The following is a 23,433-nucleotide window of genomic DNA, read 5'->3' as shown; positions in this document are numbered from 1 at the left end:
CTCCTACTTTCAAATCTCTTACTATCCTTTCTTTCAGTTAGTCCTGACAAAGGGCCTCAGCCGGAAACATCGACTGTACTTCTTCCTGTAGATGCTGCCTGGCCTGCTGTGTTCCACCAGCATTTTGAGTGTGTTGCTTGAATCTCCAGCATCTGCAGATTTCCTGGTGTTTGAGCTATAAAAAGGACACAGTCCCAATTGGGCAAAAAGGAATTGTGCGCATGGGCAGTATGGAGATTGTAGTCCTAAGGGCCTGGTACTGTGCTAACTATATGGGTTAATTGTTTTGAACTTCCTTGACATGGAACCCAGATATTGTTCTGTCAAGTCTCCATGATAGCTGGTGTGCAATGACCATCTGTTAAAAGATTCACACACCAGCGTCTTCTTCTCAACATAGTGGTATGGGAGCAAGTCTCAAACCCAAAGTATTCTCCAAGAAAGTTGTACCGCAGTGTCTGCAAATTTGTGAAGGTCAAGGACAGGATAATCTGAAACTTTGTAAATAGATGTGTACTGCTATTGCCACTGAGGAGAACTCCTCTGTTGTTTCTCTTTTGAAGATAGTATCATGGAAATTGCCTTCAGCGCTGCCCACAGTATCCAACTGCGCGCCAGCATCTATACCAAGCAGGTGGTCTCGAGCGCGCATGCGCGTGATCCCGCCATCCGCGGCCCGGCTCGCACGTCGTTTCCGCGTCCTCGCTGGCTGAGGAGTGCGCGCACGTACGCAGCTCGTAGCCGCACCCGGAGCGTAATGACATCCTGTAGTGACGTCAGCAGTCAGGCTGTGTTGTTGAGATTCTGGAGAGGCCGTGAGTTGGAGTTGTGGTGAAGCGAGAGTGGTAAGAGGGAGACGAGAGGGGTAAGAGGGAGAGGGGAGGGGATGGGTTGGGGTATTGTTATCGTTGGTGTGAGAGAGGATCGCGATGGGAACTGGGTGCGGGAAGGAAAGGGTAGGAATATAAAAGCGGGTGTAAATCTAATTGGAGGTTACAAAAATATTTAGTCATAGGGCACGAGTTTAGCGGTGCGGTGAAAGACATCCTTTTGTCTATGGGTAAAAATCAGTGTTCACGGGAAAGACTGATATCTAGTCCATTTTAGGAAAGCGCAATGTGCTAGCTTGAGCAATTGGGCATTGCAAAAGAAAGTTACTTTAACGAACTAAAGTTGTGTCATAGGCAGAGGTGGATAGAAAGGCAAAAAGCACAACACTCTCCTGTTAGGGGTGTTTAGCATAGGATTCATAAATTCCGTTGGAATGCAGAGTGTTAGGATTCGCTATTGAACTCTTGCTATTCTGTCAAGTAGATGACGCCACAGTATTTTTAACGTTCACTTTAGGTAAACTTTTCTCTAAGCGATTAAACATTGTTTGATTTCAAGGCTGAGGATGCAAAAAAGCTTTCAGATGGATTGTACACAAAAGTATGACATGATTTTTGTTGTATATTGAATATACGTTGAGTCAAGTCAAGTCACTTTTTACTGTCATTTCCACCATAACTGCTGGTACAGTAAGAATGAGACAACGTTTTTTCAGGACCATGGTGTTACATGACACAGTACAAAAACTAGACTGGACTACGTAAAAAAAAACACAAAAAAAACTACACTAGACTACAGACCTACCCAGGACTGCATAAAGTGCACAAAACGGTGCAGGCATTACAATAAATAATAAACAAGCCAATTGGGTAGTAAGGTGTCAGGCCAGGCTCTGGGTATTGAGAAGTCTGATAGCTTGGGGGAAGAAACTGTTACGTAGTATGGTTGTGAGAGCCCGAATGCTTCGGTGCCTTTTCCCAGACGGCAGGAGGGAGAAGAGTTTGTATGAGGGGTGCGTGGAGTCCTTCATAATGCTGTTTGCTTTGCGGATGCAGCGTGTAGCGTAAATGTCCGTAATGGCAGGAAGAGAGACCCCGATGATCTACTAGTGAGAAAATTTGTTGCAAATCAAATTCTAAACATGAGTTTCCAGTTTATAGGCTGCAGAAAGACACAAATGTGTCTTGTGACAGAAGCAAGTTATTTTGTATAGTTTTTCCTGGTTATTTTAAGGTGATTTGCGCAGTTATGTATGTGTTATAGGTATAGACACCAATCAAATAGTCAATATCTGTCTATTGTAAGTGGGCATTGCTCTTGCTTTTGGGCCAGAAGATTGTACAGTCAAACCCCGCCTCAGTGTTTGGACTGGAAAATATTGGCTGTTGTTCCCAGGTGAAGTTTGTCTTTTGGGGGAAGTGTTAGCCTGTGTTGAATGAATGTGAAAGGTCTCCGGCCACTGTTCTGGAGGAGTTCTCCCCTCTGCTAGTCTGAGGCAGATTATTTTCTCATTACGTCTGTAATCTGGGTTTGCATTTTCTAAGTTACAATATATTATCTATAACAACTTCCTTGTCAATAAATCAGTTGTGCTGTTTATATGCAATAGAGTTTTGATTTTCCTGGCTAATTAACCCCCCAGGCTAATTTGTAACAGCAATATCTCCACAGATTGGGGAAGAAACCTCAGATCTCCTGGCCCAGGTAATTCACTATCAGGATGGATGGTTTATCTCCCTTTCGCCCTTGTGAGAGCAGGGACATTTACTCATGGGTTTGTTTAAAATGCTTTTCCTTTAGATGTTTCTGAGAGTTCGACCTAAGATATTTTAGGTAGTATGAAACTGAAAGTAAAGGTATGTAGTTGAACAATAGGAAGTGTCAGATTAGAAGATTGTACCGAATATTTTCAAAAATAAATGATTGATTCCGATTAATGTTTAAGAATGGAGGGAAACACACCATGTGCAGGTAGATGGGATTAGTTTGGATTGGCATCATAATGGTGACTGTAGCGTCGTGCTTGTTGCTCTTCTATTCAATGTTCTGTGCTGCTAATTTGGAGCGTATCAGTGGCGATCAGTGACATTCAGCTGGATTAATCTGGTGCCTGTAGTTTAGTTCCTTTCCGGGCAATTATAGGTGAAATGCTAGGTGAATCATCTAATCTAATTTGAAGCAGTAAAAGCGATATAAGCACATTTGTGTCTTCCTGCTGCATATAAACTGGAAACTCGTGTTTAGTGAGGATATAATTTCTTTTATTTAAAAAGCAATAAAAAGCAATTTTACTTTTATTAAATAGCAAAGGTGTAGCAGAGCTGCTGCCTCACAGCACCGAAGAGCCAGGTTAAGTGCTGACTTTGGGTGCTAACTGTGTGGACCTTGCACCTTCTCCCTGTGACCACGTGTGTTTCTTTGCCTTGCTCTGGTTTCCACTCAATCCAACATAGGGGTCAGAAGGCTAATTAGTGGTAGAACACTACAGCACAGAAACAAGCCCTTTCTTATTCTGCCTGTAATCTGATTTTGTATTTTCTAAATTACAATGCTGTCTATACAACTTCCTTGTCAATAAACCAGTTGTGTGCTGTTTTTTGATTTTGCCAGCCAAGGCGGTGAAACCCCCAGGCTAGTTTGTAACTCATAGCTCCCTTACCCCTGCACTGCTCGCTTCTACCTCCTGTCAAGATCCACAAACCGGACTGTCTGGGTAGCCTATTGTCTCTGCTTGTTCCTGCCCCACTGAACTCATGTACTGGTATCTCAATTCCATTTTTTCCCTTCTTGGTTCAGTCCTTTCCCACCTACATCCTTTGACACTTCTCAAGCTCTTGACCTTGGTAACTTTCAATTCCCTGGCCCTGATCACCATGGACGTTCAGCCTTTATGCACTTCTATCAAGAAGGTCTCAAAGCTCTTCACTTCTTTATTACAAAATAACCAACTAATCTCACGCCACAACCACTCTGCTCCTAACAGGACTGGCCCTCACGCTGAACAATTTTTGTTTTGGTTCCTCCCACTTTCTTCATACTCAGGGTAGCCATGAGCACTCGCATGGGGCCCAGCTATGCCTGCCTCTTCACTGGCTGTGTAGAACAGTCCATGTTCGATGCCTTCCCTGGTTATATTTCCCAGCCCTTCCTCTGCTACAATGTCAACTGCATTGACACTGGTTCATACACCCATGTCAGTTTTATCAACTTTGCCTCTAACTTCCACCCTGCCCTCAAATTAACTTGGTCTATCTCTGAAACCTCCCTCCCTTTTCTCGATCTCTGTGACTCCCATCTCTGGAGACAAACTGTCAACCGAAATCTTTTGTAAACTACTGATTCACACAGTTATCTTGACTATACCTCTTACCACCCTATCTCCTGAAAAAATGCTACTCCCTTTTCTCAGTTTCTTCGCCTCCACCTCATCTGTTTCCAGGATGTGGCTTTCCATTCTAAGACATCAGAGATGTCCTCCTTTAAAGAATGGGGTTTCCTTCCCTCCTCTGTTGATGCTGCCTTCACCCACATTTCCTCCATTTCCCGTACATCCATGCTCACTCTATCTTCCTGCCACCTTAATAGTGATAGTTCCTTTTGTCCTTATCTACCACCCCATCAGTCTCCACATCCAGCATATTATCCTCCGCAACTTCCACCATCTCCAAAGGATCCTACCACTAGATGTATCTGTACCTGCTCCTCCTCCACCACTTTTCACAGGGCTTGCTCCCTCCATGAGTTGCTTGTCCGTTTGGTCCCTCCCCACTGATCTAACTCCCGGCACTTACCCCTGCAAGTAGCCAAAATGCTACAGCTGCCCATATACCTCCTCCCTCACCTCCATTCAGGGTCCCAAACAATCCTTCCAGGTGAGTTAACACTTAAGCTGCGAATCTGCTGGGCTCATCTATTGTATCTGTTGCTTCCAATGTACATTAGTGAGATCTGTTGTAAATTGTAGGACTGCTTTGCTGAGTACCACTGCATCTTCTAACACGGGACTTCCTGGTGGCCAAACATTTTAATTCCCATTCCCATTCCTGTTCCAACATTTCAGTCAAAAGGCTGCCCTCCGAGTGGAGGAGCAATACTTTGTATATATTGAGTAGCCGCCAACTTGATGGCATGAATATTGATTTCTCCTTCAGGTAAACAAATTCTCACTCATTCCCCCCCCCATTCCCCATTCTGACCTTTTACCTCTTCTCCACCTGCCTATGACTTCCCCCTAGATTCCCTCCTCCTCTCCTTTTCTATCAGATTTCTTCTTCTCCAGCCCTTTGCCTTTCCTACCCACCTGGCTTCATCTATCACCTTACAGCTAACCTCCCTCCCCTCCCCCCACCTTTTTATTCTGGCATCTTCTCCCTTTCTTTCCAGTTCTGAAGAAGGGTCTCAGGCCAAAGTATCAACTACATATTCATTTCCTAGATGCTGTCTGGCCTGCTGAGTTCCTCCAACATTTTGTGTTTGTTACTTGGGCCCACAATGTCTGTGCTGACCCGTTTTTCTGCCTAGTCCCATTTAACCACACCCAGTCCATAGCCCTCTATATCCTGCTCATCCATGTACCTACAATATCTGACCATCTCCTGAATGTTCTACTGTAAAATTGTACTTTGTATGTTGCTCAGTAGTAGAATCTGGAGGGAGTGGATGAGAATGTGAGGCCAGTATTTTTCTTTAAAAAATAATCAATGTAGGACTCAGTGGGCCTAAGGCCTGTTTCCTTGCTCTATAATCATGTTTAACACAACCCCTTTGTTTTAGTATTTTGTGCCTCTATAAGACTTGGGTTTCTAAATTCTTTAGTGATCATTTTCTCAACCGGCCCTGCTACTTTCAAAGATATATTCACTCATATCTAGATCTTTTTATTCCTGAACCTAATTTTGGATTGTATCTTTTTGTTTATATTGCCCATTTCTACTGTATCAATTTTCACTTCTCTAATTTTAAATTTCCTGTCTGCTGATTCTGCCATCTGTGCATTATCATTTTCCAAGTGGTATCCAGGATCATCGCCATTAGTCACATTCATTTGCTTCTGAATTAAGCCATCCATTCAGTAAATGGCTGAAAACAACACTCCTACATCACTGAAATAGAAGCCAGGAAAGGTGGTGCAGGGACAGAAGAGCTGGAAGTGAGTAAGCTCAGATGGAGGAGCATGTAAAGGTTGGAGGGTGGGGACGAGAAAGTGTGAGAGAATATCAGAGGACAGGTTGGAAAGTTTATTGCTATGTATGTGGGGGACCTTGTAGCAGACCCCTGCACTTATTCAGAATGGTAAGGTCAAGCCAGGGCCCATTCTTGTATTGAGGGGGGTTAAGCAGAGAGACCCACTTTCTCCCATTTTATTTAATATCAGTATGTTCATTAGATAGGGATGGATCCAAGATCCCATCTCAGTGTTGAGGGTCTGTCTTGTATCCTATGTTCCTAACATAGGTTACATAGGATCAAATTCTGAATTGAAGCTTGAACATGTGTTGTTGATTTGGAGAAGAGTTCTACCAAACTGATTTGTAGCCAGAAATTTTTTAATTACTGCTTGTGGTTATGATGTTTTAAATAGATCAGTAGATCACCCCTGGTGATTATGATGATGTCTTTCAATTTTCAGGGCTTGAATTTTGCACCATTGAACTGTTGAGATTCGATGAGAAGCAGGATGACACCGCGGATTTGGCTACTGGGAATTATAGGAATTCTTTGTGGATTGAGCCTTGGGGCCGGGGGAGCTACTTCAGACCCTGTTCCAAGTAAGAGTTATTAATCTTATCCTCCAAGTCTGGAGGCTCTTTCCTGGAAAATGCCTGTGGGAATAATCAGCTAAAGTGACTTCTCAGTGCTCAGTATCTTTGCTTTATCCCAGTTCTACGTTATATCAGGTAGTAATCTCGCATCACTCTGTATCATACCCGAAAGGTGTGTCAAAGTGAATCTCGTTCAACTGCATTTTATTTTGCTGACTGATAAGATACTGGATTTTCAATGGTTCAATTTGATATCAGAGAATGTATGTAGTTTACACCCTGAAATTCTTACTCTTCACAGACATCGACAAAATAGAAGAAAAACCCCAAAGAATGAATGACAGAAAAATGTTAGAAACAGAAAAGCCCATCCCACACACAAGCAGCATCAAAGCTTCCTCAATGCATCTGAGATAATTATCATTGTATGTTTACTAGACTTAGTTACAAGTCAACTTGGTGCACTTGGTTAAAAAAAGACAATCAATTCAATAATGCACCCTTCAAGGACTAAGGTAGATACAATCTAAGGTGACATTTTGACTACTGATTGGATGCTGGAGTTGGAATAGCTTGGCTGCAAAATTATTCTCATTGTTAATGAGCGTTTTGGATTGACTGATTAAATGGAGAGAGCTTGCAGACGAGAGAGATTTGAATGTCCTCATGATTCACACATTATTAGTATGTAGGTCATACAAGTAGTTAAGAAAGGTAACACAGTATTATTGTTAATTGCTAAATAAATTTAATGTGAAAGTGGGAATGTTGAGTTTCAGTTTTGGTGAGACTAGTGTTTAAATATAGGAAAAGCTATGCTGATGCACTGTTGATATGTTGGTAGGTTGGAGTTGCAACACCTTATATTCTGTCTGTGTAGCCTTCAACCTGATGACATGAATGTTGATTTCTCGAACTTACGGTAAAGCCCCCCACCCCCACCTCCGCCCCACATTCCCCATTCTCATCTCCCCCTCTCACCATATTTCCCTACCTGCCTATCATCTGCCACAGATGCTCCTCTCCCTTTTCTTTCTTCCATGGTCTTCTGTCCTCTCCTATCAGATTCCTCCTTCTCTGTCCCTGATTGATTCTCTCTCATCAATCAACTTCCTCGCTCTTTACTTCACCCCTCCCCCTCCCTTTCTGGTTTCACCTATCACCTTGTGGGTCTTCCTTCCCTCCCCCCCCCCCCCCCACACACTTTCTTACTCTGATTCCTCGTCCTTTTTTCCCAGTCCTGATGAAGGGTCTCAACCCAAAACATCAACTGTACTCTTCTCTATAGATGCTGCCTGGCCTGCTGAGTTCCTCCAGCATCTTGTGTAGGTTGCTCGGATTTCCAGCATCAGCAGATCTTCTCTTGTTTGTTGATATGCTGCAAACAGTTAAGAGAACGTATTCTAAGCTAATACCTGGAAAGCAAAGGTTGTTGTTTGAGGAGATGTTAGGCAGTATGCTTGTATTTGTCAAAATTCGTAAAAGCGGAAGATAACTTGATTGAAACATAAGATCTAGAACGATCTTGATGGGATGAATGTGAAGAGATTGATTCCTCAGTTGGGAGAACCGTGAACCAGTAAATACTGTTTAAAAGTAGAGTGATTACTAGTTCCTACTCTTAGTATAAATCTTCATGAGAGCTTCTGTGGTCTTTTGAATTTTACAAGTGGTACAGTTATACACATGCTTAAATTGAGCACTATACTTCTACATTTCTCAATCTTTTATATTTCTCAGCTTATATTTTGGATTAAAATATCTCTAATGTATTATAAATATAAATATTTGCATAGACTGTTAACCACTCTGTAATCTCCACCCACTGATATCTGCAGCTACTTGGCAAAAAAACTGGCAGGAAAGGACTAATTGGTACGTGGTTATATGTGAGATCAGTTTTTTAAAAGTATATGCCATAAGTGATAGTAGCTGTGAGTCTGGTGCAGTAGCTAGTGAAACTATTCATGATGCATTGACTTTTGAGAAGATGGATTCCAGTGCTGAAGGCTCCATATGATTTTCATAGTGTGCTCATTGTTCAGAGATTAATTGGAGGATTTGCCTGTGATCATTTGTCAAGCAGTTGGAGGACATTTGTTCATCAAGTTGAAGCTTAACCCACTCAGATGAGTTTATGTACCATCTCATTTCTGCCTCATTTTCTTTCATTGCTCATGTGGTGTACTGTGGTGATTCTTCTACTTTAAGATGGCACTGGTGAATCTTAGCGACATCTGGCTGGTGACCAATGAAACAGATAAAACAAAGAAGTACTCTTAATCACACTCTTTCTGGTAAATGATCATCACAAACAATAGCATACAACTTTCCTTTGGGCGTGGATGCTATTTGATGTGGCAGAACTGAGGCGAGGCAGTGGGCCCATTCCCGAAAGTGAGGAAAAATACCAGAGGTTCAATCGATTAAGTGCCAGGCTGAATTGAAGCGACTGAACCCGATGTTTGGGCAATGATTTAAGTGCTGGGTTGAATCAGAAAGATTGGGAACAGGCCAAATCAAGGCAGCGGGGTTCAGGCCCCAGAGCGCATCAAAGCAACAGAATCCGATGTTGGATGCTGATTTAAGTGACGGGCCAGATTGAAAAGATCAGGGTGGCAGGGCCTGAGATGAGAGACAAACTGATTCAGCGCACTGCTCCGTGAGGTTTACTTGGCATGCACTGAACTAAGGGTCTGTGGATAGACTTTCTTTGTGGACTTCAGTTCAGAACACTATTGCTTGTGTTTATTGTCTGAGTGATTTGCTTTTTTCTCTCTGCACATTGGGTGTTTGATGGAATGTTTTAAAGTGGGTTATTTTGGGTTTTTTTGTTTAGTGGCTGTCTGTAAGAAGACAAATCTCAAGGTTATATTGCACACCTACTTTGATAATAAGTGTACTTTGAACTTTTGAACAAGTTGTATGTACTTAGTTTTCTGAACAGTTGATACTGAGTTATCATTTGTGGGTAGCAATTGAGAATTTGTAATGTCGATTGGGATGTTTTTAAATGGTGGTGTACAGGATCTGGGTGTTTCTGGCTAAGCCAGCATTTATTTCCTGTCCCTATTTGTCCTTGAGGGTGGTAAGGAGCTGCCACATTGCAATTCTTCTAGTTCAGGTGCTCCCTGTTGGGTAGGAAGTTCCAGCATTTAGATGGTGGCAGTGAAGAACTGGAGATGTATTTACAAACGTGAATTGAAGGAAATGAAGGTATTTTCATGTAGCTGCTGTTTCTCTTGGTATTAACAATCATAGATTGAAGAATTACTTTAGAATAACCCCAGGTGAGTGACTGCCCTGGATGCTGTTGATCTTAGAACAGAATAGTACAGCACAGTACAGGCCCTTCAGCCCACGGTGTTGTGCCAACCTTTCAACCTACTCCAAGATCAATCCAACCCTTCCCTTTCACACTGTCCTCTATTTTTCTTTCGTTCACGTACCTTGCTAAGTCTCTTAAATGTCCCTCATGTACTTGCCTTTACCACCACTCCTGGCCTTGCCTTCCAAGCAAGCATCACTCTGTGTTTAAAGAAACAAACTTGCTTCTGATGTTCCCCCTATACTTTTCTCCAATCACCTTAAAATTATGACCCCTTGTATTAGCCATTTCCACCCTGGGGAAAGGGTGTCTGGCTGTCCACTCAATCTATGCCTCTTACCACCTTGCTCACCTCTGTCAAGTCACATCGCACCCTCCAGTGCTTCAAGTGAAAAGCCAGACCGTAGTTGGAGCTACGTACAGCTATGGATGCAAGTAGGGAGTATTCCATCACACTCCTGATTTGTTCCCTGTAGATTTTGGAAAGGCTTTGAGTCAGGAGCTGACTTGCTCTTGCAGCTGGAGTAAATATTTGGCTGGCTTAGTTGAGTTTCTGATCAGTGTTTCCCAGTGTTGATGATTCAGTCAACGATGCATTGCTACTGAAAGTCAAGGTTGAGTGATTGGACTCTTGGTGATGGTCATTGCCTGGCACTATATTGTGTGATTGTTACTTGCCACTTGGGTCTGAATGCTGTCTAGGTCTTGTTGCAAGGAGACACGGGTTGCTTCATTTGCTGAGGGGTTGTAAGTAGAATTGAACATTGTGTAATCATCAGCAAACATCCTCACTTCTGCTGGAAGGAAGACCATTTATGAAGCAGCTGAATATCATTTGGCAAGGACACTATCTTGAGGACACCTGCAGTGATGCCCAGAGGGTTATTTGATTGACCTCTGATATCCACAGCCATCATGCTGTTGTGTGAAGTGTGACTCCATTCACTGGATTATTGTCCTATTATTTTCAGTTTTACCAGGCCTGTTCGCCACATTCAGTTAAATGCAGCCTCGTTGTTCAGGCTAGTCACCCTCATCTCACCACCAGAATTCAGCCCTTGGAATCTTGTTTGGGCTTCTGTCGTGGGTGGAGGCAGTACGATAGCGTAGCAATTAGTGGAATGCTATTATAGAGCCCGTGGTCAGAGCTAAATTCTATTGCTGTCTGTAAGGAGTTTCTACATTCTCCTCGTGCTCCGGTTTTCTCCTTGTGGGTTCGACTTATGAGTTACCATTAGTAAGATTCTGGTAGATATGTTTACCAATGTTGTCGTAGGCTGATGAATTGACAAGTTTGTGGCCAGTTAGATTTATATCTGACCTGTTCAGTTGCTTCAGCACTTTGTGTTACTCTGGATTTCCAGCATCTACAGAATCTCTTGTGATTCGGTTTATACTGTGTGCTGATTCAGTCATTATCTGCTGCGGGCCTGAACTGGTGACTGTGTCCTTAGGACCTGGCCAGAAGGATTAGTAGTGATGCAGCCAAGCCACTCAAGATGTTAAGCTTTGAAGTCCCCACCTGGTGTGCTAATCCAGGCATTTCTGTGTCACCGCTGTTCTAGGGCTGTTTGCTGGTAGTACAGTCAATCCTCAGTGATTGTGATCAAAAAGCAAACATAAACCACAGAAGCTAAAAATCCAAAATAAAAAGTGGAAATAGACAGCACTTCCTGGAGAGAGGATCTGAGTTAATGTTCAAAGTAGATTTATTATCAAAGTACGTATGTCACCATATAGAACTCAGAAATTCATTTTCTTCTGTGCATACCTCCATAATGGAATCAATGAAAGTCTGCCCAATCTGGGTATTCAATCACACTGCAGAAGACAACAAACTGTGCAAATACAACAAGAAAGAAATAATAATAAATAACTAAGCTATAAATATTGAGAACATGAGATGAAGAGTCCTTGAAAGCTTGGTTGTGGAAATATTTTAACGATGGGACAAATTAAGTTGTGTCAAGTTATTCTCTTTGGTTCAAGAGCCTGATGTTTGAGGGGTAGTATTTGTTCCTGAGCTCGGTGGTGTGAGTACTGAGGCTCCAGTACCACCTTCCTGATGGCAGCAGTGAGAAGAGTGGTGCAGTGGGGATCCCTGAAGATGGATGCTGTTTTCCTGCGAAAGTGTTTCATGTAGATGTGCTCAATGGGCATTACCAATGAAGGGTTGGGCCGTATCCACTACTTTTAGTAGGATTTTCCATTCAAGGGCACTCATATTTCATACCAGGCTGTGATGCAGCCATTCAGTGTACTCTACACTACACACCTATGGAAGTTTGTCAAAGTTTTAGATGTCATGCCAAACCTCCACGAACTCCTAAGGGAGTAAAGGCACTGCCATGCTTTCTTTGTAATTGCACTTGCATGAATGGACAAGTCTTCCAAAATAAACACCGAGGAATTTAAAGTTTCTGATCCTCCAATGAGAACTGGCTTATGAACCTTTGGTTGAAGTCAATAATGAGCTCCTTGGTCTTGCTGATAATGAGTAAGAGGTGGTTGTTCTGGCACCACTCAGCCAGATTTTCAGTCACCCTCCTATATGCTGAGTCATTATCCCCTTTGATTCAGCCTATGACAGTGGTGTTGTCAGCAAATTTGGATATGGCATTGGAGCTGTGCTCATCCACACAGTCTTAAGTGTAGGGCAGGGAACTAAGCCCAGTGCCTTGTGATGCACCTGTGCTGATGGAGATCTTGGAGGAGATGCAGCTGCCAATTCAAATTGACTAGGGTCTGCAAGTGAGGAAATCCAGGATCCAAGGAAATATTGAGGCTAAGGTCTGGGAGGTCTGAGATGGCATCTGTTGTGGATCTGTTGCTCCGGTAGGCAAATTGGACTAAATTGCTTCTCAAGCAGGAGTTGATATGTTTCATCACCAACCTCTCAAGACATTTCATCGTTGTGGATGCGAGTGCTACTGGGTGCTAGTCATTGAGGCAGGCCACCACACTCTTCTTTGGCTCCGGTATAATTGAAGCCTGCTTGAAGTAAGTGGGTACGTACCACTCACTGCCAAGGCGAAAGGTTAAAGATCTCAGTGAACATTCCAGTCAGTTGATCAGCACAGGTCTTTAGTACTTGGCCAGGTACCCATCTGTGCCTGATGCTTTTTGTGGGTTCACCCTCCTGAAGGCTGCTCGCACGTTGGCCTTAGAGATTGAAATCATAGGATCATCAGGATATGTGGGAGTGTGTAATAGTTCCTGCATGTTTTGATGGTCAAAGTGAGCATAGAAGACAATGACCTCATTTGGAAGCAAAGCCCTGCTGTTCTCTTTCTCACTTGATTTAACTTCTTAAGAGGTGATATTATTCAAGCCCTGCCACAGCTGTTCAGCATCCTTCGTTGATTCAAGCTTAGTCTGGAATTTTCACTTCGTCTGTGAAATTGCTTTGCGGCGATTGTACATGGACCAGACTTGAATGCTTCTGATGTGGCCCTCAGCAAATTTCAGATCTCATGGTTCATCCAGGTTCTGGTTGGAGAAGACACTGAATGATTTTGTATCAGACTCAAAATGTTTCAGGACGTTTGTGATTTTGGATTATTAAAACATAATTGGTATTTTTTTAAAACAACTGGTGTTTCTTGGTTGTGAGTAAAGTAAAATGATTGAATTTGGGTTTTCTCAACATGTTTTAAAGCCACCACTGTATTTTAGTATCTTCTGCCAATTTATGCACTGTGATACTGCCCAAGTAATCTATTTTATTGTTAGCTAAGTGTTTATTGATTGGAATACTGACAAGAACTGACCTGCTCATTAAATTGTTAGTGCATATCCAGGGAGTGGGTAAGGTATGCTGATAAAATGTCAGCTGAAAGAAACCAGTTTCAGTGCAGTATATCACCTTGACCTTGATTTTGCACTTGAATATCTTGAATGGAACTTTAAATTTGCAACCTAGTAACTTCCACTTCCGGGGTGCCGTTAAGAAGACAACTTGTGTGAATGGCTTCAGTGGAAATCGTTAAATGTTCACGTTTTGGACAGCTACGGCTGAAAATCACAGTAACATCTATGGACTGTACAGTAAGGAACATTGTTTTAAGGTGACGAAAAACTATTGCTACTCAAAGTCGACAAATCTCAAATGGACTCTGGTCACTGATGTGGTTCCCCTTTAACACAAAAGAAGAGAGGGTCCTGTGCTTGTTTGAAAGTTCATTTAAGGAAGTGTGGCTTTTGTTTCCCAATGCTGATTATCCTGCTGGCAAATGTACGGTCTCTGGTGAGTAAAATTGAAGATCTCAGAGCAAAATTGCTGTACCAGAGGGGCATTAAAAGCTATTGTGTTTTTTGTTTTACGGAGACTTGGATGTCCCCGGCCATCCTGGATACAGTGATGCAGCTCGCTGGCATCACAATTCACTGCCGAGATAGGACTACTGAGTCTTTCAATGGCAGAGGAGGTGAAGTATGCTTTATGATCAACTCCTTGTGGTGTACAAAGATGGCAATGCTGTCCCAATCACATTCATCCAACCTGGAACATCTTACGTTGTCAGCAAACTTGAGTATGGCTTTGGAGCTGGGCTCAGCCGCACAGTCATAAGCGTAAAGTGAGTAGAGCAGGGGACTAGGCACACAGCTTTGTGGTGTATCTGTGCTGCAGCGGGAGTTTTCAGTCATTAGCTTGGTAGCCCTGTACATTCCACCTCAGGCCAGTGTCTTACAGGTTCTAAACACAATCTGGGCGATGTAATAAACAGGTATTAAATAGCTCCCTGATGTCTTCCCCCATCACTGTGGGGGATTTTCACCAGGCCAGCTTGAAAAAGTCTCCAACTAATTACTAGCATATCATCTGTAGAGTCAGAGGAGCCAACACTCTGGAGCACTATTTTACTACCATCAAGAGAACTTATCATGCCATCCCAGACCCACACTTGGAGTGACTGGTCACCTGGCTGTACTTCAACTCCCTGAGTATAGGCAGAGACTGAAGACTGCAGCACCACTAGTGTGACCAAGAAGGTATGGACAAGGGAGATGCAGGAGTGCTTTGAATCAGTGGACTGGACTATATTCAGGGATTCATCTTTGAGTCTGAATGAGTACACCATAGTTGCTGCTGACTTCATTAAAACTTTTGGATGAGTGTGTGCCTAGGGGAACATACTGTACATGCCTGAATCAAAAGCTGTGGATGAACCAGTTTTGTAGTCTCCTAAGGGCTAGATCTGTGGCATTCAAGTCTGGTGACCCAGGACTATACAAGAAGAGCAGGTACAACTTATGGAGGGTTACCTGAAGAGCAAAGGAACAATTCTGAATGAGGTTGGAGGCAGAATTGGATGCACGTCAGCTCTGGATGGGTCTGCAGGCCATTACTTCCTACAAAGTGAAACCTAACATAATGAATGGTAGTGATGCTTTGCCCCCAGATGAGCTCAACACACTTTGAAAGGGAGAATAAAACTACAGCTATGAGGATCCCTGTGGCATCCAGTGACCTATGTCTTGGAGGCTGACGTCAGATTGTCTTTCGGTAGAGTGAATCCTCACAAGGCGACAGGCCCCGATGGAGTACCTGATAGGGTTCTGAAAACCTGGGTCAAGCAACCAACAGGTGTGTTGTGATCAAAGACATTTTCAATCTCTCATTGCTACATTGGCAGTTCCCACCTGCTTCAAAGGGGCAACAATCATACCAGTGCCCAAGAAGAGCAGGGTGAGCTGCCTTGATGACAGTTGTCCAGTAACACACACATCTACAGTGATGAAATGTTTTGACAATTTGGTTATGGCTAGAATCAACTCCTGACTCAGCAAGGACCTGGACCCATTGCAATTTGCCTATCGCCACAATAGGTCAACAGTGAATGGGATCCCATTGGCTCATCATGCAGCCTTAGACCACCTGGACAATTCTAGGACTCGCGTCAGGATGCAGTTTGTTGACTACAACACAACAGTTAACATTATCGTTCCTACCATTCTGATTGGAAAAACTCCAAAACCTGAGCCTCTGTACCTCCCTCTGCAAATGGATCCTTGACTTCCTCAGCAGAAGACCGCAGTCTGTGTGGATCTGAAATAACATCTCCACCTCTCTGATAATCAACAGTGTTGCACCACAATGTTGTGTGCTTAGCCCACTACCCTATTCTCTCTACAGCCATGACTGCGTGGCTAGGCACACCTCAAATGGCATCTATGAATTCGCTGATGATACAAACTATTGTTGGCAGTATTTCAGATGATGACGAGAAGGCGCACAGGAACAAGATGTATCAGCTAGTTGAGTGGTGTCACAGCAACAGCCTTGCACTCAGTATCAGTGACACCAAAGAACTGATTGTGAACTTGAGAAAGGGTAAGACAAGGCAACACACGGCAGTCCTCACAGAGGGAGCAGAAATGGAAAGAGTAAGTTCCTGGGTGTCAATATCTCTGAGGGTCTATCCTGGTTCCAACCTATCGATGCAGTTATAAAGAAAGCAGAACAGCAGCTATATTTCATTAGGAGTTTGAGGAGGTTCATTATGTCACCAAAGACACTCACAAATTTCTACAGATGTACTTTAGAGAGCATTCTAATTGGCTGGATCACCATTTGGTGTGGGGTGGTGGGGAGTCTACTGCACAGGATCGAAAGAAGCTGCAGAGAGTTGTGAACTTATCTCCATCAGTAGCCTCAGAAGCATCCTGACCACCTTCAAAGAGCATCTATCAATTAAGGATTCCCACCATCCAGAACATGCTACACACGCACTCTCACAGTTTCTATTATTATGTATTGCAATGATAAGCTGCTGCTGCTTAAAGAACAAATTTCACAATGTATGCTGGTGATTTTAAACCTGATTCTGATTTTGAGTTAAGAGTACAACTTACTGAACTGGTGCTTACAAAGGGTTAAAGTGTCAGTGACTGATTTCCTGTCAGGTGAGTTGCTATTTTCCAGCCACTGATATTTGAATTATATCAGAACTTATATCAAAGAGATTCTTAGTTCTGTCATTATCGCAAAACAATTCTCCTTAATTTTTTGAAAAATGGGACAATCCCTTTTTCCACCTGTATATTTTAAGATTTGGGGACTTTACCATTTCTTTGTAAGCCTCTAATTGAAATTGCCATTCATTTTATTAATATTAAATATACTGTTTATTGTTTAAAGCCTATACTTGAAGGAAGTAAAGATTGGAGATAAATGCATTCAATAGGTTGTAGAACATTGAAATTACCAGCATCTCTTGTCTAGTTTCATATGTACAATTTATGCAATCTCTACAATCTGCTTTGAAGTAGAAAATAATATCAAATTGTTTATTAGTTATGGATGAAGTGCCATCTCGTGCATCACAAGGTACCAATAATGAAATGATTGCTAATGATAGATCCTTTTGTTTGCCTAGCTTAACATAGAATCCATATGTGAGGGGAAAAAAGATTATTGCAAATTTAGTCCCATCAACCTGAACCTGGACCATACCTCTCATTCATTTAGCCATCTATCCAAACTTCTCTTGAATGTAACAGTTGAACCCAGTGTTATGCTACAGCTGTTGTTACATCCCAAATCCCATACTCAATGCCCCTTTTAATAAAGGCAAGCAAACAATATGCTTCCTTCACTAGTTTGTCTTCCTGTGACACCACTCAGTTATGAGGGAGACTGGATGGACGGGGTTTGTCCTCCCTAGAGTGAAGACGGCCAAGGTGATGAACTGACTGAAGTATACAAAATCATAAGAGGCAGAGATAGGGTCATAAACCAGCCAGTTTTCCATTGATAGGGGCATCAAAAATAAGAGGGCAAAGATTCAAGATGAGAGGATAGAGAAAAAACAGGATCTGAGGGGAACTTTTTCTTAATATTCCAAGAAAAGTTAATATCTGCACATCATTGAACTGTAGATGGTGCATTGGTAGAAGATGAGAGGGTGGGGCTGTGGTAAAGTAGTAAGTATGTTTTCCATATTTACTGAATTCTGACATTACATATAAAATGTGTATTCTTCTTTCAGATTGCAATGCCAGCTCTAACGTAAATTGTGCGGAATGTCTGAGGAATGTTTCGGTGAGTAACGTTGTGTTAGGGGTCTCATAGCACACTATCTGGTGAATCGTATTGTGAAAAAATAGCATGTTTAAATTGGATGAGTGAAGTTTAGTGGAATGATGTTTGCGGTATTGACTATTTGGATAAAGTATCCTTTATAATGTGAACTCCAAGGTAGGGCTATTTTGCTCATTTTATCTGCACAGAGCCTTGTACTCAAATTTCACTGATCCTTGCAATGGTTTTTGGGTTAATCAATCTATAAGAATTCTTCACATTTTAATAGACCCTGCCAAAGTATTGACTCAACTCATTTATTCAGTTACATTAAAATAATTTTGCTATGCTTAAATGTTTGACAAGATTCTTTTTGTAATTAAATCTGTGAAAAACCTTTCAATTCTTAAGTTACCCTGGAGGTAGTTTCACCGTCCTGGCATTACAACGCACAAAGAATAAGATCTTCGAAATGCAGTGTTTGGAGTTCAAATCATTAATTTTGGCATATCCATTAAGAATAATATAAACTCTAGTATTTCATTTTCAGTTGATGGGAGTAAACCTTTATAAATTTATAAAGACTGAGTTGTACCTGCTGAAGTTGATTGATATTTTCTTTGAAATGCTGACTGCATTTGTAATTAAATTGAGAAGTGAAGGCATTTGATAAAGTTCACCACAAAATTCAGATAATAAGATAGTTTGTTAATGGGATTAGGAAAATAACTGAACGCTGGGGAGTAGAGAAGGTATAAAAGTAACTACTCATATTGTTAGAATGTGACTACCAAGGTCCTGCAAGTTTAACTAAACAAATGCCCTGGTTGGGCCACACCTGGATACTAATTCTGGGCACCTGATTTTAGGAATGATACAATAATTGGATTGAAGGATGCAATATAGATAGAACATGAATAGTCTAGGATGTATATTCCAAACACAATGCCAGTTAAAACTGCACATCAGCTTGCAGTTGATCTATATCCCACCATTCTCAACCTCTTTCTGTCTCTCCATCAATGTTTCTTAAACATTGATATCATATGTTTCCACCACTTGCCATATAAATCTCTTTTAAGCTGCTTGGAGTGATATATTCATTCATTCATTATGTGCCATGTCGCAGGATGTGGGCAATCATGGTCTTGATCGTGATTGTTCTTGGCAACTTTCCTACAGAACTGGGTTGCCATTAACTTATGGGCAGCATCTTTACAAAATGGGTGACTCCAGCCACTAGCGATACTCCTCAAATTGTCTGCTTTGTGTCAGTTGTCGCATAACCAGGGCTTGTGACATGCACCAGCTGTTCATATGACCATCCACCACCTACTGCCATGGGTTCATCTGACCCTGACCCGGAGGGGAGGGGGTGGGGGCTAATCAGGTGCCACACCTTATCCAAGGGTGACCTGCAGAGGGAAGGAGCTGCTTGCACCTTCTTTGGTAGAGACATATCTTCACCCCACCACCCATGGAGTGATATATAGGTTCCGTGAATTTGAGATTACGCAAGCTAAGTTAATGATCGCTGGAGCCATTAGACATAGGAGCAAAAAATGGACTATCCTGTCTGGTCTGCCATTCCATCATGGCTGATTTATTATCCCTTTTAACCCCATTCTCCTGCCTTTTTCTGTAACCTTGGCACCCTAACTAATCAGGAACCTATCAGCCTCCACTTTAAATATACCCACAGCTGTCTCTGGCAATGTACAGCCCACTAGCTAAAGAAATTAGAAGGTGAAGGATTGAGTGTAAGTTTTCCCAAATTGGTTGTGAAATTCATGACAAAGAAGCAGCCCTTTTCAGAAGTGAAGTTAGGAAACAATTCTGCATTAAAGGCTTGTAGTTATAAGAAGCTCTGCAATAAATACCAAGCAACAAGGTCAATAGTTAATTTTAAATCTGAGATGAAATAGTTTTAAATATTTAATAATGCTGTAGGGCTAAGCTTCAAGGAGAGGTGGAATGTTTACAGGAGATTTTAGATAAGGTGCCTGATTTGTACTGCCATGGGAATGGTTGAACCAGTTACTGTAGCGGTGTTTAAGAGGCATTGAGACAATGAACAGGAGGAGGTATGTACACCAGGTACAGGGAGCTGTGTAGTTTAAATCTGCATCAAGGTAGGCACAGACATTGTGGTTCCTTGTGTTGTACTGTTCTATAGTCTCTGTTTAATAACCACAGCTTGTAATGGATGTGGGGGAAAAGTTGAGTTTGTAAAGTTGGTTTGTAGCTGAACCACTGTCTTACTGAATGGCAGAAGAGGCTGTGGTTGCTAAAGTGAATGATAACACCCCTCTGGGGGCATTAGGAGTTTTTAAAGGGGCGATAAAGAGGGTAGTGGGGGACTCCCGGTAGCAAGGGGACAGCTGAGAGATTACAGGCTTAATTTAAGAAATGAATTGCTTATTATATTGGTATTTGAATCAAGATCATCAGTGTCTGATACCTGATTACAATGATCAGGGAATCACCTCATCTCTTGCTGACTCTCTGTTCTCTTTACTCAAAGTGCATTATAGTTGTTGAAAAGCAAGGTGACACTCTGGATTTGGCATATCGTGAGAAATTCGGACAGCAGAAACCATGTTACTTCCAGGCCTAGTGCGTACATTATTGCTGTTCACTACTGTAGTGCACTGTTAGCTAGTATGATTCCCATACTCTAATCATGTAGTGACACAATTCCTGTGAATTAGGGCATGGCATTCATTGGAGTAAAGTTCAGAAGATGCCATTTTGAAAGGTCTTGACCACATTTCTCTAGCTCACAGCCCAATAGAGATATTGCTGCTGCATTTTATGTACCTTCATGCAGAGAATCATGTTTTGCCTGAGCTATGGTGACATCATAACTTTCCCCTTTATTGATCGCAGTGCTTGAGGTTGGACTTAAGCAATAGGTGATTGACATTTTTATTATGGATTAACGACAACAGTCAAAGCGTAGACTGTATAGTGAGAAGTATCTGAAATAATGGATTTATATCAGCACCAAGTAGCCAATAACAGCCAATGTGTCCGTTGTATGAAGGAAAAAGACTTTTCAAATGAGGCAATGAAACTATCCGGGCTCCTTGAATATTTGAAGAGAATACACTCTGATAAAGCAATCAAGAACCTGGCTTATTTTCAGTCACCTGGTGAAAACTTTCAGAAACAGAAAACACTTCAAAATTTGTATTCCAGCACTTCACAATGAAACACTGATGGTCTGCCTGATTCATACAATATTTCATTGCTAAATCTGGAAAACTCCATAAAATTGGAGAAGAATTGATTCTGCCAGCAGTAAGGGAGTTTCTGTGTACACTCTTGTGTAAGTCACTAAGCCAAATAACCAAACCAAATAATTAAAGCAGTTATGCTCAGCAATAACTGTGTCCAAGGACAAATAAAAGAAATGTCAGAGAATGTAGAAGGCATATTGTGCAACATGCTTAGGACAACAGAATTTGCTCTGCAGTTGGATGGGTCAACTTTGCCAGGCAGTGATTCTTTACTTCTTGGTTAATGATAAGCAGTTTGAACACTTACTGTTGCACACAGCAGTCAGGTGGCCCTCAAAAGGAAACACCTGAGATGCTTTTATGCACTTTTCGAAACTGTGATTAAAATTCGTTAAAGATTTGAATGCTTCATTCAGTAATCAACTCAAGAATATTAGGCATGACATTACTTATTTTTCAAAATTATTCAGAAATGTCAATGAAATCACTCTTCAATTGCAAGGAAGTGAGGTGTATCTTATTAGTTGTCTTTCTGTCCAGGTTAACCGTTTCCAATTTCTGAGCCTCTCTGAGTTGGAAGAGAAAGAATACCAGATGATAAAGTATACTGTGCTCACCTGGGTGAGCTATATAAAGACATGTTAGAGAGATCTGAGGATCTTCTTTTGATCCAGATTGAGGAGTGAATCAATTTCTGAACACTTATAATGAGGAATTAACAGGAAGGATGGAGGAAGAACTGATAATATCTCCTCCTCACTGACTATCAACACTGGTGCGCCTCAGGGGTGTGTGCTTAGCCCACTGCTCTACTCTCTCTATACCCATGACTGTGTGGCTAGGCATAGCTCAAATGCCATCTATAAATTTGCTAATGACACAACCGTTATTGGTAGAATCTCAGATGGAGATGAGAGGATGTACAGGAGCGAGATATACCAAGACCAAGGAGATGGTGGTGGACTTTAGGAGATCTAGGCCTCATATGGAGCCAGTGATCATTAATGGAGAATGTGTGGAGCAGGTTAAGACCTACAAGTATCTGGGAGTACAGTTAGATGAGAAGCTAGACTGGACTGCCAACACAGATGCCTTGTGCAGGAAGGCACAGAGTCGACTGTACTTCCTTAGAAGGTTGGCGTCATTCAATGTCTGTAGTGAGATGCTGAAGATGTTCTATAGGTCAGTTGTGGAGAGCGCCCTCTTTGTGGTGGCGTGTTGGGGAGGAAGCATTAAGAAGAGGGACGCCTCACGTCTTAATAAGCTGGTAAGGAAGGCGGGCTCTGTCGTGGGCAAAGTACTGGAGAGTTTAACATCGGTAGTTGAGCGAAGGGTGCTGAGTAGGCTACGGTCAATTATGGAAAACTCTAAACATCCTCTACATAGCACCATCCAGAGACAGAGAAGCAGTTTCAGCGACAGGTTACTATCGATGCAATGCTCCTCAGACAGGATGAAGAGGTCAATACTCCCCAATGCCATTAGGCTTTACAATTCAACCGCCAGGACTTAAGAACTTTTTAAAAGCTATTATTAATGCTTTTTGAGATAGTGATTTAGATGCATATCATTTTTTACTGAGTTAAGTATTGTATGTAATTAGTTTTGCTACAACAAGTGTATGGGACATTGGAAAAAAAGTTGAATTTCCCCATGGGGATGAATAAAGTATCTATCTATCTATCTAACTAGTGGAGTGGTGTCACAGCAATAACCTTGCACTCAATGTCAGTAAGATGAAAGAGCTGATTATGGACTTCAGGAAGGGTAAGATGAAGGAACACATACCAATCCTCATAGTCGGATCAGAAGTGGAAAGAGTGACCAGTTTCAAGTTCCTGGGTGTCAAGATCTTTGAGGACTTAAACTGGTCCCAACATATCGATATAGTTATAAAGAAGGCAAGACAGCGACTATACTTCATTAGGAGTTTGAAGAGATTTGGTATGTCAACAAAAGCACTTAAAAACCTCCACAGATGTATCATGGAGAGTATTCTGACAGGCTGCATCATTGTCTGGTGTGGGGGGGGGGGCGGTTGTGGTGGTGGTGGGGGGCTACTGCACAGGACCGAAAGAAGCTGCAGAAGGTTGTAAATTTAGTCGGCTCCATCTTGGGTACTAGCCTTCAAAGTACCCAGGACATCTTCAAGGATCAGTGTCTAAGAAAGGCAGCGTCCATTATTAAGGACCTCAGCACCCAGGGCATGCCCTTTTCTCACTTACCATCAGGTAGGAGGTACAGAAG

The 23,433-nt window shown here is 42.1% G+C and overlaps 1 protein-coding gene across 1 annotated transcript in view; it reads left to right on the top strand.

The window, feature by feature from the left end:
* The first annotated feature begins 741 nt into the window (after positions 1 to 741).
* Positions 742 to 23,433, top strand: part of pttg1ipb (PTTG1 interacting protein b) — a 38,980-nt gene continuing 16,288 nt past the window's right edge. Inside the window, exons 1-3 of the mRNA XM_073046619.1 lie at positions 742 to 845; positions 6,461 to 6,599; positions 17,913 to 17,965. Of these exons, the coding sequence (XP_072902720.1) occupies positions 6,497 to 6,599; positions 17,913 to 17,965 (156 nt within the window). The 5' untranslated portion in view covers positions 742 to 845; positions 6,461 to 6,496. The remainder of the gene's footprint in view (positions 846 to 6,460; positions 6,600 to 17,912; positions 17,966 to 23,433) is intronic.

This window comes from Hemitrygon akajei, chromosome 5 (assembly GCF_048418815.1).
Source record: "Hemitrygon akajei chromosome 5, sHemAka1.3, whole genome shotgun sequence".
NCBI classification, from domain to species: domain Eukaryota; kingdom Metazoa; phylum Chordata; class Chondrichthyes; order Myliobatiformes; family Dasyatidae; genus Hemitrygon; species Hemitrygon akajei.
Note: the sequence above shows the minus strand (reverse complement) of the source record. Positions and strands in the feature narration are given on the sequence as shown.